Genomic DNA, 18,003 nt, shown 5'->3' with positions numbered 1-18,003 from the left:
TGTGCTTTTGGGGTGATGTTCCAATGTGGCGTTATATTTATATTCAAGCCTCCTGTGGAAGAAACAGGTAAAAATATCATATATGTTTTCCTACAATACTATGAGTGCAGTTCAAGAGGCACTTCTTACAGTGTGACTGTCCCTCAGAATTATTCAGTAGCTTAAATACTCTCCGCCATAGACAGCCTAATAGATACAACACTGTATATATTCTGGCATTATTCCTCCCATTATTCACCAAAGAGAGGGATTTATAGATGCATATATATCCAGCTGCCACCTGAAGCCAGAGTCGTAACCTATATGGATCTCTGCACAGAAACCGAATCCCCTGGACTGCATGCAGCCAGATAAAGACTTAGTGCCAGAAAGACAGAGTAATCGCATTACTATCTGATGAAAAATTTATGCCACTATATCATCGTGGAGAGTAGGAGACTACAAAAATATGTAGTCGTGGCTCTGGATGAATGACCAGTGTCAGGTTAGAGTAAAAACAATGTAAAACTCAAATATGCTGAGTCTTTTTTTTTTCTTAACTTCTCCGCATTCAGCACAATCTTGGAATAAGAACGGCACATTTTAAAGTAATCATTATACTGTGACGAGTATCGTGGCAGAGCCCGCATGGAATGAAAATCATTAGAGCATTTGTCATGATTAGCAAATGTCACATATATTTTTACATAAGCATTAAAAGTGTCACCGAGACGAAATGGAAATAGAGACATGTGGTCAGTGTCCACTGTAAGCTTTATCAAGCCTTTAGCTCAACGCCATGCTCAGGCCCGAGTGTGGAAATGGCTACCGCTCATGTGACTGTGGTTGCCACTTACTTTCCTTACGGCAGAAAGGTCACATGTCTACCAATGGAAAATCACCTAATTATAACTCCAACAAGGTGCAGCAAGCACTGGGCCACTGTCGTCTAGGGAAAGAACACCAAAACAATAAAAGTGTATGACACTTTCTTATAAAATGAAGATTGCTTTTAGAACTGTCACAGCCTCACGTCGTATCAACGCGGTAGTTCCGATCACACGGTGCGGCACGTGGTGTAAGGAAAAATCTTCAGCAGTTTGATTACAGGAGACCTGCCCAGAGCGTGTGTTGTGTTGCTGTACTTTCCCTCCACTGTATAAAGGAGGAAGTGATCAATACAAGAATCAAATGTCAGAGGCAACAGGTTTTTCCTCTGATCAATGGAAACGGGTCAGAGCTTAGAGCAAGGGAGAAGACAAGATACTATTGAGAGATTACATTGACATCGCTCAGTGGCAGTTGCTCTTTGCTCCGACTTCCTCCCCCCTTACTCTCTTGCTCACATATACAGATGCCGATATGTACTTGGACGCACCCGTTAGTGCAGAAAGTAAGTAAAGGCCGAAGATCCTAATTTCGATATTTGTCAATATGGATTTATTTGTAAAGAATTACCACTTTATTGATCACAATAGCAAACTGGTCATGATACTTAAACTGGGCCTGTGGGTTATTACAGGAATAAGCGTCATTGATGGCTTGTTGAACACACATGATTTATCTGTTAAATTGTTTAATACTGTCAACATAGTTCAGCATACTTTTTATTCTTTGTAAATAAAACCTACGAGTGTCGATATGTTTAATGAATAATGCATTAACTCAATAAATAATTTGCACCAGTAGCGAAGTGATTTAATGTGTCATTTGGGCACCGTTTAGTGCTTGCTGGCGGTGCAGGCAGGGATGTCAGTTCACCCGGGAATTTCCAGCTAACCTGTAAATGGACTACGTGACAAGGGGGTCAGTGCGACAGCCCCTTGGGTCAGAAGATGTTTAAGGGTCAGTCTGCTACCGTCTCTCATCACCATTAGTGATTAAATATGCTGCAACGCACTGACAAGCATACAGCAGTGCCAACAGCAGCCCTTGGAAACAGTGCTGACAGCAGTTTAGGAGGGCGGCTTCCTTGAAAGGCGAGGTTCACCATGCCTTGCCATGTGGCCTTCTGATTTTCCCAGCTAAAATAGGGTCCGCCTAAGCTCCCCTTGGCATTGCCAACCATCCTAGACATCCTGACACTTTCCCCAGGGAGAGAGACACAGAACAGGTGAGAGACTCAAAATAAGGGCCCCTATCATGGCCGGCTGCACAAAGTGAGTGAAGACAGGCTCTTTTGTAGGAGTGTGCTTGGAAGGGGATTATTATTGTTTTTGGAGAGAAAGAGGAGCCGCAGGTCAGCTGGCCCCAGCCCCCACCCGGAGGCCTGTGCTAATCCGTGCACAAATGCCAGTCGCCTTGGCCAAAAGCCCTTTCCCCCCCAGCACTTCGCTTTGAAGAGATGATACCGCGCTCAACCTCTGCTAGCCTCGTCGCACTGTGCGGCGGCCCATAAAAGAGTGAGATGACTTTAGATGAGGTGGCAGTTAAATCTCTTCGCACATTATAACACACCTACTGTTTACTATGGAGAGAGTCTGACCACTTCCAGCTGAGGGCCACTAAGGGGGTATACATATGAACCTCACAAGGGCCCATATAATGTCTCATCCATACTGCCTGGCGGAGTGAGTGGATGAGTCTGTTCTAGTTGCTCTTGATGGCCCTTCTCCTCTCCTGGGCCCATTGCTGGTCCTGTCGGACAGTAAATGAGGCCTCATCGTGCCAAGTTTTAATTCCTGTCAGCATCTGTTAATTATGACCAGGACTGTTCTAATTAAAAGAGGCACCCACCTACCTTTGAAACGCTAGCATTATACTGGCTGACACAGTCTCATGACTCAACTGGTCAAGAGGATCATAGGAAGCGGGAGTGCAGCCACCTGGCAGCGGTCGGGTTCATCGGGTGAGCCGCAAGAAACTGTAGAAAGTGGTGACATCACTTTTGACCATGGGAGGAATTTTCCATGGCTGTGGCAGTTGCTGTAACATGCAGCGGCCAGTGGGAGGTTTTAAAAAAACATTCCAAGGACATCATCAGAGATCAAATGCTTAAAAAACCAGCAGTATTTCTTGACTTGACTGACGTTAAGAGAAAACTGTCACAGTGAGTGTGCATGTAAAGAGCAGGTATAGTTGCCATCAGATGATTCTGTGTCTTGTTGGGAAGAATGAGGCTCTGTTGGGAATTGAGGGTAATTAGGTTAGTGGGTTGTCAGTGTCAGGAAATTGAAAGACAATCCTAATCAGATCTGTGTTCCTAGGGAATCAAATAATTTATATAAGTGGAAGAAATCTCTATTTTACAGTTAGACGATAATACACTTTACAACCCCACCCATGTGCCATGGCGATATAAGATGAGTGCAGAAAATCAAGAATATATTTTGCACAAATCCATCACATAATTTCCTTTTTCGTAAATGACACTTCTGGTATACATCATCTGATTTTCCTTTTGTCCATTCACGGAGTGACCGCCAATCACGTGCGTGCGACTCGTCCAAACTCATCCTCTCCAAGAGCATTTGCTGATGGGCAAATTGTATTAGGCTCATTTGCAGTGGCCACACAATGCCCAGGTTTGACACCGTCCTCCCTCTTATAAAGTGATGAAATCATCAAGGAAGTGCTCTGGCTTGCGGTGTTGTTCGCTCAGAGGACGCAGGAGGCCTGACAAATTAACTCTCTCCCCCCACCACAAGCATTTCACGAGCCTTCTCATCCGCCCTTTAGTATTAAATTTGTTTGGGGGATGCGTTATGCATACGAGGTAAATTGAAGGGATTCTCCCTCTTGACAGGATTAAGATATCAAGGATATTTAGGCTGGATGAAAGCAGTGACAGGCTGGTCCAAATATGGAGATGCAGGATAAAGGTTTGCATACATTTGCATTGAATAAGTGAATACCTGCTCCGTTGTATCAAATAAATAGAACAGCGTAGATTAAATATTTTAACTGGTCAAAATTAATAGAATAGCAAAGACAACCAAATAGAAACATTCTTATCAAATAATGAGATAATAAATAACTTATGTTATGATGAGGCAGGCTTGACATTTACAGTATCAGTGCGGAACCTGGACCCCTAGGTGTGGCTGGGGGTGATAAGGCTCCGTTGCTGCTCCACTGAAAGAGGGGTGAAATAAGGGTCTTTTATGAGGAAGCAATACCTAGTTATCTATGTGGAGTATGACAGCGGATGTTTTGTTCACTGTGTGTGAGGTGAGGGACTCTGTATTTGCTCGTTGGCTGGTCATGTTTCTTTTACTGGATCTTCCCGACCACACAGCCGAGCTCTCACTTGTGCACGCATGCACAAACAAGTAAAGAGCCAATTAGTATGCAGTCTGCCTCACCCAAAAGCTAAATAATTAGACGGCCAGTCTGTGAGATCATTGACCCCACGTTAAATATTCATATGTTTAGACCTGCTCTGGGCTCAGCTGTGTCACAGTAGACCAGCCAGGCATGGAGCACATATGGGAGGACAGCACTTGCCTCTGACACATCAACACACACACACACACACACAGACACACACGCATACTTACACTCACGCACGCACACTCTTTTACGAGCGTATGCAGTCATTGTATAATGTTTACCTAGCCAGCTCAGTCCCTGACAGTAGAGGTTTTACATACACTGATGAATATTTTTAGTTACACGCCTACTACTTTTCATAGAATTGGAAGATTCGTTAAACACGTCAGAATATATGAATGATATTCTAACTGTCTTTATTTTAATGTCCCTCTGACTATGTCCTTTGCAGGGGTTCGCCTGGACCGAGTGCGAGGGGGCAGACAGAAGTACAAGCGAAGGTTGGACACTGAAAACAACCCATACCTGGGCTTGGCGCTTCCCCCTCCTACCAAAAAGCCTCGTGAGTACTGCCCCGTCTCTAGCCCATTGTCTCCCTTCTTCGTCGCCCTTCCTCTGCCAGGCCAGAAATCAGGTAAAATTAAAAAAGAATCAAAGGCCACATTAACATCCTTCTCGTCAAGTCAGAGTTTGTTGTTCAGAAATGTGGGCCCTGTATTAGTCAGGAAATCAAGCAAAATCGTGCTCGTACACATGCACATATCATGTTGCAAAAGAGCTCTATATGCTTTATTTTTCATTGCAATTGCAATTATGATAAAGCCTTTAACATTTGACTCTCCTCCCTGTTCCCCTCAATCCTCAGTCACAAAAATCGTGTCTCACCTGTTGGTGGCGGAGCCAGAGAAGATCTACGCCATGCCTGACCCCACCATGCCCGAGAGTGACATCAAGGCTCTGACCACACTGTGTGACCTGGCTGACCGCGAGCTGGTCGTCATCATCGGCTGGGCCAAGCACATCCCAGGTATAATCTTGTGTGACGCTTTTTAAGCACTCTTTCCCCATTCCCTCTCTCCCTTCTCTTTCACGTGTTACAAATATAACGTGCATACACACTCACACAGATAATTAATGACAGAGGCTCACACCGCTGCAGGGCGTGTGGCATAGAGGGGGTGTGAAATGGACATAGCCGCGCAAGAAACAAATCAATAGAGTGCATCTAAAATCCCTGCATTGAACAGAGAGGGGAACACAACTGACCCGGTGCCAATGCAATGCTGTAATCACCGGAGAGATATAGAATAAAGTTGGGGTCTTGCCCATTCAAACAACACACTATATCCTACGCAGATGCGCAAATATGCACACATGAAGGCACGCTCAGCACAAGCACAGGCACTCGTTGAATTATTGATGGGCATAATCATGTTTCCTCCTCGGCCCATAGACATTCTGACAGACGAGGTGTTAGGTTATAAGAGCCTGTTGAATTAAGGACATAGCGCACCTCACGTCAGCAGAGATTTTGCTTCCTGCAAGAGTTTTCCTCTCATTTTGACAGAGAACACATTGTTTAGCCCTTGTATTTTTGCAACCAAGGCAGATTCTCCTTGATCCTGATCTTGACCCCATAACTCTATAACATCACAGTGTACGCGTGAAGGAGTAAAAGACACACAGTAGCGAAGAGTTGCATTACAAACTGAATTCATTTATTTCCACTAAAGTCCACTGACCTAGGGCAGGTTTATTTTGTGCTGAAAAAGGTATTAGACTTCTTCTCAGAAGTAATGGTATTAATCAGGTACAGATCTGATAGTAAGGAGATTAGAAATGGATATGCTCCCAGCTCCTGGCCTCAGCCCCGGCCCGTTATGCGTCTAAACCGTTTGGATAACTCCCCACGCTCCATGCATGGTCAGCAGGCAGAGAGTTTAACCAAGAAGCTTACTCAGGGCTGGACCTCGGTTGACCTGGTAACACTCTCTCACCGTACAGTCCCAAAATTACCCCGTGAGTTGCCGCTAAGCTGAAAACTTGCATCATGCTGGTTTCTGGCTTCAAACTGTGCAGGTGCACAAGGAATATAACATCTCCCCCCCCCCCCCTTATCTTTCCTGCCTTATTAAATTGTTTAAGTACTTAAGTGCATCGTTGTGCTATTGTGTGGATATGTTTACTAGGATTTTATGTGCCATAGTTTGGAAACACTGTGATAATCAGATTATACTAACAAATATTGCACAGTGCGTAGACGCATCATGTTAATGGGATTTGTGGCAGAGGACTTGTCATTCCAAATGCGGGCGGTAATGATCATTTAACCCAAAACCTGAGGCAGTAAGCCAGAGTATGTTGTGCTAAACAATGTGCAGTACCTGCAGTTTCATAGACTAGTAGTGTAAGTAGATTATTCAGTCTGCTTCCATATATACACCCACACATGCGCTTTGCTCCTGTTTTATATTTGTCAGCTTTTTAGTATTATCTCACATTTTTGGCAAAATAAAGATGTCTGGTAGCTGGGTGCTTTGTCTGCCACATTGGCGGTGTCTATATTAGGACAGTGGGTGTCCTCTGGCCATGAAATAGCAGCATAATTGAGTTGTACATGGCTGAACCTGATCAGAGACGGTTCAATGGTTTTGCAACTCCATGCACTAACTCTCCATGCACCAAAGCTACCCCAGGGTAGCGTACGATGCGTTTTCCGTGTGTTGCAGTCTGCTCCAGGACAAAAAAAAGAAAGGGGGGGGAAATGGTGATTGCATTCTGATAGATTTCTAAGGCCGTAGGCAATGGAATTAAAAAGATTAACAGTTCATTATGAACTAGACCACATTGATTAGACCGCTGACAGATGGGCCAATAACTAAAGTCCAAATGTAACAATTTAAAACTCATGAAAAGTGGCACTTATCCTCCCAAATGATTTTTTATGTCATTTGTTGTCAGATAGTGTTTGAAAATGTGTTTCAATTGTGCCATAATCTGGAACGGAGCACACCTAATGAGAAGCAGAATGGAGGATATCAGAACTTTATCATGACTTTGAGACGGGTGCAATGTTCATGAATGGCCGATATTCATATGTTTTTCTGCATCATTTCTAAAAACAAAAGAAGAATGGCGTTAATGAGTCCCCTTAATGTAATCGAGTATCATGTGGTCATTCTGAATGTCTTTGATTAACTGATAATCACAGTGGCTATTTTTGTCACCTCTCCAAATAGAACTATGCAGCAGAGTGTAACCCGGCTGTTGCCTAAGGGTGACAGGGTCATTAGTAGCAGTGTAAGGGGGTTGCTGACAGATGCCTAGTTACTCCTATAGGTGCTAATAACCTTTGACACACATAGTAGTCCACCGTCCTCCCATTGTGGTCGCCTTGCATCTCCTAAAGCTGCGCTGACGTCGTCAACAAGGTTGAATGTACAAGAGACCAAAGTATAATAATGACAGCTTCAGTGTGGTTGAGGCTGTTTACTACTTTGACATTTCTGTCTTCTTGAGGAGTGACGGGAGGCGAGTGTGACCCCTGACACCTCTGTACCACCCGGAATTCCTTCCCACCCACAGTGGGAATGTCATGCACTCATATGTAAAATCCGCTATGCGTGCTACATATACAAGAGGTGCTTGTTTGGTGTTTGCCAACTCCCAACCTGCATCCGAGGCAGGAGTGTTTTCAGATGGGAATTCTCAGAAGGCTAAAGGGCCAAGCAAACATTGGCACTCTGCTTTACTCCGAAACAATAAAATGTATTTTAGCTCTGGCATCAGACCCACAGAATGTATAATATTTCAACAACATTAGCTATCGTTAACAACAGGTCGTCTTGGAAGTTGTACTGTTAGCATCACCGGAGCCCTCCACATGATAAACCACAAGCCAATCCCATGCCTTCTCCCTTGTGCGGTTCTTGTCTTCTCTTGGCCATTAGATTGTAAAATGTACTTACTGTGTTGCCATCCTGATCCTACTCAAGCTACTACTCAATCCCCTTGTAATAGAGTGTGAATACTGGCCAGCTATAAATCAGCTCCTCATCAGTGCACTTTATTAAATATAGACACCAACAGACAGCTCTTAGTATATTCAATTTACCATCTGACGTAGGCTTCAACACAGGAGATAAAGATAGATTGAGCAATCAAGTGGACGCTGAGGCCTGACATCCTAATAGGACAAAGGACTGCTAGAAGGTGGAAAAGCTGCAGGGAGATTGAGTCGAAATGCAGCGTATCAGAGGCAGGCATGGAGTCAGGAGGACACAACACCAGAGGGTGGACATCTGCCAAACAGGATGGGGGAGGGATTTGTGTAATTTCTGTCACACACGATCAGGTATATCCACCATAATGACAGCTGGACGAGATGCTCACTAAGCTGTTGTTTGAAACTTTGGGTATTGTTCACAATTTTGGTTATACATACCATACAGCCTCAGTTACAACTACAGACTTTTGACATACTGTTCCACCCAATGATGGGCAGTACATTATGGTGGTCCTTCTGTGGGGACTGAAGCAACCCAATCGATGAACCCAAAATGGGCTCTAATTTTGTTGGCGGAGCATGTGGTGCAGGCAGTGGTAATTTGGTCCAGCGCACCACTGTGGGCAGCCGAGATGGGCTTGGCGGCGCCCTGAAGGATCACCAGCTCCTATCTTATTGGCTAACAGGCGCACAGTGCAGACACGTCACCAAAACCTCACAGGCAGGTTTTTCAGAATGTCAGGCACATTCCAATGCAACCAACAACCACCATTTAAAGTAACGGTCTGACCCAGCGTGTAGATTTTTGTATTAATTGTTGTTAATTATGCATAATTTTAGCTGTTAGCTTGCCATATTATCACATTTTAATTATTGTGATTTTAGGAATAGAAGGTTTGTGTGTTCTCTGTAGCTCACCTTATTTGTAGTACAGTTAGTGAATTAAGTGTACTTTTGTAGTTATTTCCGACAGAGGGTTTTGCAAGTTTTGCATTGTTCAGTACTGAAGTATTTCTGAAGTATGCTGTATATTTTTAATCAGTGATTTTCAGTTAATTTGCCATAACACTTATTATATTCTCATCAACCTGTCAACGTCTATTGTAAGTTTTACTTAGGTTCAGGGATTGTTTGTTTTTGTCAAACCATCCATTATATGCTTTCTCCAAAACAAAATGCAGTAGTATCATCTGCAAATAATACTCCAACTGTAGGTTTTTAGTAACTTTACAGACATCATGTATTTACAGTATACGGTGAACAGTTACGTATGTATGCAAGTTCATTATTAATTCTTAAAAATCATTTTTTTATATCTCTTGAAAGTGTTTGAAGGGGAAGCATCTCATGGCGGTATGCCTTTAAGAGCCCGTCAACACATCTTCATCCCTCATTAATCCGCACCGCTTCATGGCTGCAGAGATAAATTATGTGTAATCATGGCAATAATTAAAGGACATTTTTTGGAGAGCCACACAGAGATATCTAATGTCAGGGCCGTGGGACCCCGGGGAGGACTAAAGACTTCCATACTAGGGTCAAGAGGTCATTGGGTGCAGATTAAAACAAGGGGATTACTGTATTTAACGTTCTTCCAGCCCATAATGTTCACAGGCTACTGGTCAAATCGCCCATTCTTCAAATACTTATAATGGGATAATGGGGTGGTTATCACCTTGAAGAAGCTGAGTCTCCTGAAGAGCGTGCAGTGATGCTGAAAAAACAAGATTGTTTTATTAATTCAACACATCCGCTACGTTCAATATGATAACAGCGTTCGTGTCAAGGAAAAGCTTGTAGTGTTTTTGTTGCATGTCGACTGTGGGTCACATCAGTGACATGTTAATTACACACACACACGGCTGTATGCGTTATACATCTTCCACTGTAATATGTCACCTAGCATGCTCAAAGGGTTCTATACAAATCAGAGGTGCATATATTGTACTTTACATGAAGTGTCATCTGAAACGGGGAGCTTTGATAGAGATAAAGTGTATTGCAGGACCGTGAACCCTCTGCTCAGTTTGAGTATAGCGGGGGTGGGGGAGATGTGGGGGACCCTCTGGGGCCCAGTTAGAGGCAGTTTGACTCCAACTGGAGCCCAGAGAGCATGTCACTTGGCTGAGGTGAGATTGCTGCTGGGCACAAGTCTTCAGGGTCTGCTTGTCCTTCTGATAGCCGGCCATGATAGATCAGCCTCCCGTCCAGTCACAATGACTGTCTATCCTCCCTCTATCTCCTGCTTCCTTTTCACTTCATGCTCCTTCTCCTTTTATCTGCCTCCTCTCTGCCACGTATCTTCTCCTCTCTTTTATCCTCCACTTCCCTTCTTTCCTTTCTCTGGTGCCATTTTTTTTTTTACCTTCCCTCCCTCCCGCTTGCTCGGTCCGCTCTGTTGTCTGATTGAGGGTGAGTTACGAGGGGGCTGCAGCTGGAGGGGGCCACCGTGCCTCGTAATTACATCTCTTTTTATTACCCGCGCTAATGGCCCTCGGGGAGAGGGAAACAATAATAAATTAATAGAATATGAACTCCAGCTCAACAGAAATCTCCAGCATTTCATTTTGGACTGTCCCGGGCTCTGGCAGATGAAACGGTGCTCTGATTAATCTCTCCGAGAGGCGGCCGTGTGTGGGTTTGGGCTGCCCCCTCCTGTTTCGGCCCTCCGGAGAGATAAAAGCAGAGAAGATGATTTTGGCTTCTGTTGGTGCTACCTTTTGAGCAACAATGCAGTCTAATTCTGTCAGCTGTAATTATTTGTGAAGGCTGATAGAAGTGAATATGTAATGGTGAAAATGAAAACTAAATGCATGCTTTATTATTGTCGTTGTTATTACGGCTGTGTGTGACTGCTTGAGAGAAATGTGCACTCAGCAGTGGAGTGGAAAAGGCCCTTCAAGTGTGCAGACAGGCCTCTCTGATTTGGTCAATATTGTGTCATGTTTGGTTGAACCCCACCATCGGCACTGGGCTGGAAATGAAGATGTAAATATTGATATTTCATTAGAGGAAATCACCCACTCTGGCGGCACTTAACCGGGCCACCTTCAGAGTGCGGCGGCCGGAGAGCTTTGTGACCTGCGGAGTCGGGAAGTCACTTCATTACTCGATTAAATTGAGTGGAAAAAGGCGAGGCAACGACACAAGATCCCATTTGGAGCGATAATTTAGGCCCTGCAGAGAACGGATGGAGCAGCGGGAAAACACCACCTCTCCATCTCACAACAGCGGATTAAATTTAAGGACTTTTAGCGTCAAAGGTAATTGTAGGCTGCTCGCTTGTGTGCATATCGCTGAGGGGTGTGTGCTGTATCGGAGCAACTCTAAAGCCTCTTCAACAAGACCCGAACGAGGCCTTCACATGGGCTGTCACATTGGGAGCGCCGCTTTAGTTCCGCATCAGCCATCTTTGGCATTAAAAGGCTAGACAGAGCTTTGCCTGTGATTGTGATGCCAACCTGATGCAGCAATCAAGAGGGCGCCTGTGCTAGGATGACAGTTTCCCTCTGGCCGGTCCACATTCTGTCTAACTTAATGGACACGTATGCAGACAAGGAAATAGCACAACAAAGCGTTTTAACATTCAACCCAAATAGATTTAATGGCGTACGGTTTATTGCCTCCGCTGATAATAGTGACGTGTTTTGAGTGCTTTCTCCAGTTGTTTTAGTGGTCCAAATTGGGCCGGACATTTTCCAGCCCTTTGACCAGTCCAGCTCTGGACTCTATTCTACCGACTATTGATTCCCCTTCAAATTGTGATGGCCGGCACATTCTGATCCCAATCTCTTAATTAATGTATCCTGGAGCTCTTCCCCTGCAGTGGTCATCACCACGATAAGGGGAATTGAACACAGGTACCACTCTGCTGGGTTCTGGTTCTTTTTCTGCTGCTTCCCCATCATAGCTTTTATTTCTCTCTCTCTTTCTCTCTCTGTGTGTGTATGTGTGTGTAGATGTGTGTGTGTGCTCGCTGTTGTCCCGGCAGGAGGAGATAAACACAGAGGCTGGTGGCGGCCCCCAAGTGCGATCATTTATATTTCAGAGAAAACGCCGGGCGTAGATGTGTTGAGCGGCCCCGGTCAATACTGTAATCTATCGCCTCTTAATCACGCCGTGGCAGGTGGCATGGCAACAGCAAACTTGTAAAACCAATCATGGTAATCATGGGTGGAGCCGGGGAGCCTAATATGCTGTCAGAATGGGCCGCCTGCAGGCACAGGAGGCGGGTGGGAGGGTGGTGTTCGTGGGGGTTGACCGTTTTTTTTTTTGTGCTGCCCAGTATTGAGAAAAACAGACATAAAGATAGTTTGAATTTGTCACAGCTTAACTTTGCGTTCTATAGATAAAGTTCTATTCCGAGGCGGTGAAGAGGAAATAACTGTTTGATGCACCTGAGCCAATTTGAGCCCATCCAGCTGCTGTTAGAGTGGAACCCTGTGATTAGTCTTGAGTCTGGGCTTTAACCATGTGACTTTTTTTTCTCGTCACATGTTTCCTTTCCTGGTTTGTGTAAATATGAATCGCCCCCTCGTCACCTTCTTCCCACTACACGCATGTGAATGTCATGTCCTCGGCCCTCTTCATGAGAACTCGTCCCAGCGCTAATCCCGCCGCTCACCAGCACAAGTATGACAGGATACAAGGAGTAACCACCTGGCTTTGTGCATCCCAGACCTTTGCACCGATTTACTGTCCTGGCCCACAGTAAAGCCCACTCAAGCACCCTGACACCCGCTTCAAAGACGGCATTTAAATATAGGCAGTGCTTTCTAACATTATTGTATTTGTTTGGTAGCGTGGTTACACTAAAAGGCCTGATATATACTGTATTGGTCATGATACATAATAAACATAATGTGTGTGTAAAATGGTGTGGACCCATTTTTAGCAGTCTGCACTCTCCTTATTGCAGTTTTTATTAGAAAGATTTATTAAAAAGCACAGGACAAAGGAAAACATCATTAGAATTGTTTTTTCTTATTGCTAATTTTACACATTTTTATTCTAAATGGCTTCATCTCCTCTTCTGTACCTCCAGGCTTTTCAACGTTGTCTTTGGGAGACCAGATGAGTCTGCTGCAGAGCGCCTGGATGGAGATCCTCATCCTCAGCATCGTGTTCCGCTCGCTGCCCTACGAGGACGAACTGGTGTACGCCGAGGACTACATCATGGACGAGGAGCACTCGCGGCTGACGGGTCTGCTCGACCTCTACGTCTCCATCCTGCAGCTCGTCCGCAAATATAAGAAGCTCAAAGTGGAGAAGGAGGAGTTTGTCACTCTCAAGGCCATTGCTCTCGCCAACTCAGGTGGGCTACGGTCAAACACACGTTCATTCGTTTTATACCGCCTATCCCAGCTGGCGGGGTACACCCTGGACTGGTGGTCAGCCAATCACAGGGCACATATAGACAAACAACCATTCACACTCACATTCATACCTATGGACAATTTGGAGTCGCCAATTAACCTAGCATGTTTTTGGAATGTGGGAGGAAAAAATCAGTTTTATCACATGCTAACAATGAACAACCAAAGATCAAGACAAAAAAAACAATAGCGATTGAAGGGAGAAGGGGGGGGGGGTCTGGAATCTAATGTTATTATTTTTATTGCAAATGTTGGATGAACAGGAAGTGGTGGATGAGCAGGAAGGATCAAAGCGTGTGCAATTTTAAACGCCACTTAAGTGACAACATACTTTTTCCTCTCAATTATGTCTGCCAGTCATCTTCAAATGAGTAATTTTACTTTATTTTAGCTTTATTTATTAATTAATTTATTCATTTATTTTCTACCGCTTATCCTCACAAGGGTCGCAGGGGAGGTGCTGGAGCCTATCTCAGCTGACTTCGGGCGAGAGGCGGGGTACACCCTGGACTGGTCGCCAGCCAATCACAGGGCACATATAGACAAACAACCATTCACACTCACATTCATACCTATGGACAATTTGGAGTCGCCAATTAACCTAGCATGTTTTTGGAATGTGGGAGGAAACCGGAGTACCCGGAGAAAACCCACGCATGCACGGGGAGAACATGCAAACTCCACACAGAGATGGCCGAGGGTGGAATTGAACTCGGGTCTCCTAGCTGTAAGGCCTGCGTGCTAACCACTGGTCCTGTAACAATATAATGTTAAATGAAATTGAATTGATGAAATTGAAGTGCTTGTTTATAATAAAAGACTCAGTAGATGATATGGCGGCCAAACAATGAAACGTCTGTAAAGTTGTGGCATCGTCCAACAGTTTCCACATGACATTTCTCACTTTTCCCCAAGTTTTAGCGTGTAACCTTTAGTTTGGAACGTGAGCCGCACAGATGGGGAGAAGATAAGGGCAGTGCACGAGAAAGAGGGATGGAGGAGAGAGCTTTTTAATTGAACACCTCCCGTGTTATGGTATTTCTCCTGCGCTATCTCCATAACAGTAGCCGCAGGGCACAGCAGCCACTGGAGATAAATTTAGCATTTCATTAGGAGCACAGGGGCTGTCAATAAAGTGCGTTAAGTCGAATGGAATGAGTATCAGGCCGTGGTAGGGCTCGTTTGTTCCAATGCCCAGACCGCACGCTGCTATCGACAGGCTCCTTTTGAGAAGGCAGGACTTGTCCCCCCGCCCTCTGATCAATGCACGCTCGGGTCACCGGGACACCCCACCCCTCCAAAACCCCCCTCCTCATCTCTTGTTTTGTCCAGGCTGAAAAATGAAAATGCTGAAGCAAGCACTTTGGCTTTAGACGGCAGAGTGATGGTCAGGAGGTGGGCTGGTGGGGTGGGGTTCAAGAGGAAGGGGGAGGGGGTGCCCGCAACGGTAGAACAAGGTCTCGGGGAAATCGTTCTCCTGGGAACCCCCGCTGTCTGACAGCTGTGAAAATTCATAGCCATTGATTTTGTAATTAGCAGTTTATCAATCAGATGGACGTTGGCTCACTGATGGATTGCAAGGAAATTGTTTCTTCAAAGTTGTTTTTTTAAGTGCATCTTTCCTCCAAGGACTACACCACGCTTTCTTTTGTCCGTTTGCTTGTCCAAAGACAATTTTATGATAAACATTACGATACCCTGCTGTCCCACAATGAACTGTGTATACAAGGTGAGGCCTGTGCTAGTTTCTGCTAGCCTAACATTCCTCACTTCATGTCTGTTATTCTGTTAAATGCTTTTCAGTTGGTAAAATCAGATTATTACAAATGTTCTGTTTTATGTTCTGTTTTAATTCCACCCTCGGCCATCTCTGTGTGGAGTTTGCATGTTCTCCCCGTGCATGCATGGGTTTTCTCCGGGTACTCCGGTTTCCTCCCACATTCCAAAAACATGCTAGGTTAATTGGCGACTCCAAATTGTCCATAGGTATGAATGTGAGTGTGAATGGTTGTTTGTCTATATGTGCCCTGTGATTGGCTGGCCACCAGTACAGGGTGTACCCCGCCTCTCGCCCGAAGTCAGCTGGGATAGGCTCCAGCACCCCCCTTGCGACCCTTGTGAGGAAAAGCGGTAGAAAATAAATGAATGAATTAATAAATAAAGCTAAAATAAAGTAAAATTACTCATTTAAGATGACTGGCAGACATAATTGAGAGAAAAAAGTATGTTGTCACTTAAGTGGCGTTTAAACTTGCGCACGCTTTGATCCTTCCTGCTCATCCACCACTTCCTGTTCATCCAACCCTACTGCTAGCTTGATGTTCATGTTCTCCTTCAATATTTTTAATCAACATTTGCAATAAAAGTAATTACATTAGATTCCAGAACCCTCCTTTCTGCCTTCAATTTCTATTGTTTTTTTTTTATCTTGATCTTTGGTTGTTCATTGTTAGCATGTGATAGCACAGATTTTTAGTCTGGCAGGTCAAAGGTCATTTGAAAAGTGTAGAAGCTGCACAGTAGCCCACATAATGATAATGGACATACTGATAATGTGTTTCCTTGTTCATACACTGATAGCATTAAACATCAATCATAAAGTGATATTTTGTTTTCAAAAAAATCCCCATCCTTAAAATGTATCTTCTCACCCCGACAGACTCCATGCACATAGAAGACATGGAGGCGGTGCAGAAGCTGCAGGACGCTCTCCACGAGGCCCTGCAGGACTACGAGAGCAGCCAGCATCAGGAGGACCCGCGGCGGGCGGGAAAGCTGCTCATGACGCTGCCCTTGCTGAGGCAGACGGCCACCAAGGCCGTGCAGCACTTTTACAGCATCAAGGTGCAGGGCAAGGTGCCCATGCACAAACTCTTCCTGGAGATGCTCGAGGCCAAGGTCTGATCGCTGGAGCTACTTTGGGCGCTGCAGAGTGAGACTTTTGAGGAGACCTCAGCCAGGCGGCGAGGCAGCACACACACACGGACCTCACTCCTCATGCGTTGCTGGGACACCATCCAAAAAGAGAAGAAACTCGGTTATTAGTATAAATATAAGAATGATGAAGATTAATTTAAAATATATATGAAATACTATGTACAGTAATAATTTTTTGGGGGGTTAATTGTTGGTGGTCATGCTCTTTGGTGTCCCTCAGCTTCTTCAGAATAAGTAGACTCCAGTAACAAGAAAAATATTCATTTTTTTTTCAATTTGTTCTGAAGACAGCCGAAGTGTGGACGGCACTAACGTCTTTCTGTCTGGACTGGACAGGACGTGTATATTTATTACCGCGAGACTGAGTGTACAGTTTAAAGTCTGTTGATGTCGGTGGCCATTTTCACTCGCCCTCCAATCGTAGGGAGGAGAAGAAGAAGAAGAAGAAGAAGAAGAAAAAAAAAAAAAAGACTTCAATGTGAACCGTCAAGAGCTCAAACGTCCTCGGATATTTACAGTACCTCTCAAGAGCGGCGTGGAACCGTCTCAGACTGGAAGGCTTGTTTAACTAAACTAGCTTAGACAGTTACACTAGTCGGTAGTCTTCTGTAGTGACTCAGCAATAAACGACGGTGTGGGAACGCCGGGCTCAAACTTTCTATCTTTTAATGTGCTATGTTGCTGCTGTTGCCAGAAGGCCGTGCCTGCTTGCTTCGCTCCATCACACACACACACACACACACACACACACACATATGAAGCCTCAAATGTGTCATTTTTGAGGCTACAAGTGGACACGATCAGCTGTATCAAAGGCTTTACACAGAATGGCGGCGGTCCAGGAGATTCCATGTTCAAACAATCAGAGGCCCATATGTCAAAGCGCTCTATTTTGGAACCCTTTAAGCCCGTGGCGGAGTCATCCCACGCACTGCGAGCAAGGTGCCCAGCATCTGCTCTCGCCATCTTAGACACTTCCCGTCTTTAAATAGCTGTGTTGGCATATAGAGCCCGGACCAAACCAAAGGTAAATGGCAGGTGCAGAGCAGGAGCAACGGCGGCGGCGGCGGCGGCACTTCACACTGGGTTTATTTTTAACCCTGCGGGAGAGGTTGTTGTCTGCGCGGCGGCAGGCACGTGGACCGCTTCTTGACCCTCATGTTGACACAGTGGCCGGTGCTGACTGAATAACACCAGCGCCCGGCAGCGGGGGCCTCCGCGGGGGAGAGCGTCCACCACATGCGAATAGCTATGCAAGAAAACAAAGTGTCAGCATGCTCCAAAGGGTAACAGCAGGCCAACAATGTGTCGCTACAAGGTGTCATCTCTGCTGGGAGAAGGAGATCTTAAGCTCCCTTTAGCTCTGTGTGCATTGCGTTGGGTGTGAGCTACACTCTCGTCCGCTTGTGAGAGGTGTGCGCTTATACTACTGGA

The 18,003-nt window shown here is 45.1% G+C and overlaps 1 protein-coding gene across 7 annotated transcripts in view; it reads left to right on the top strand.

The window, feature by feature from the left end:
• The window catches only part of esrrb (estrogen-related receptor beta), a 40,829-nt gene extending 23,619 nt beyond the window's left edge, over window positions 1-17,210 (top strand). For all 7 annotated transcript variants that reach the window (XM_078795976.1, XM_058090980.2, XM_058090983.2 and 4 more), the window contains 4 exons: window positions 4,703-4,813; window positions 5,117-5,278; window positions 13,302-13,571; window positions 16,292-17,210. In XM_078795976.1, coding sequence (XP_078652102.1) covers window positions 4,703-4,813; window positions 5,117-5,278; window positions 13,302-13,571; window positions 16,292-16,536 — 788 coding nt within the window. In that variant the 3' untranslated portion in view covers window positions 16,537-17,210. The remainder of the gene's footprint in view (window positions 1-4,702; window positions 4,814-5,116; window positions 5,279-13,301; window positions 13,572-16,291) is intronic.
• The last annotated feature ends 793 nt before the right edge of the window (window positions 17,211-18,003 follow it).

Source organism: Doryrhamphus excisus, linkage group LG14 (assembly GCF_037039965.1).
Source record: "Doryrhamphus excisus strain RoL-2023G ecotype Guam linkage group LG14, RoL_Dexc_Guam_v1.1, whole genome shotgun sequence".
NCBI classification, from domain to species: domain Eukaryota; kingdom Metazoa; phylum Chordata; class Actinopteri; order Syngnathiformes; family Syngnathidae; genus Doryrhamphus; species Doryrhamphus excisus.
Note: the sequence above shows the minus strand (reverse complement) of the source record. Positions and strands in the feature narration are given on the sequence as shown.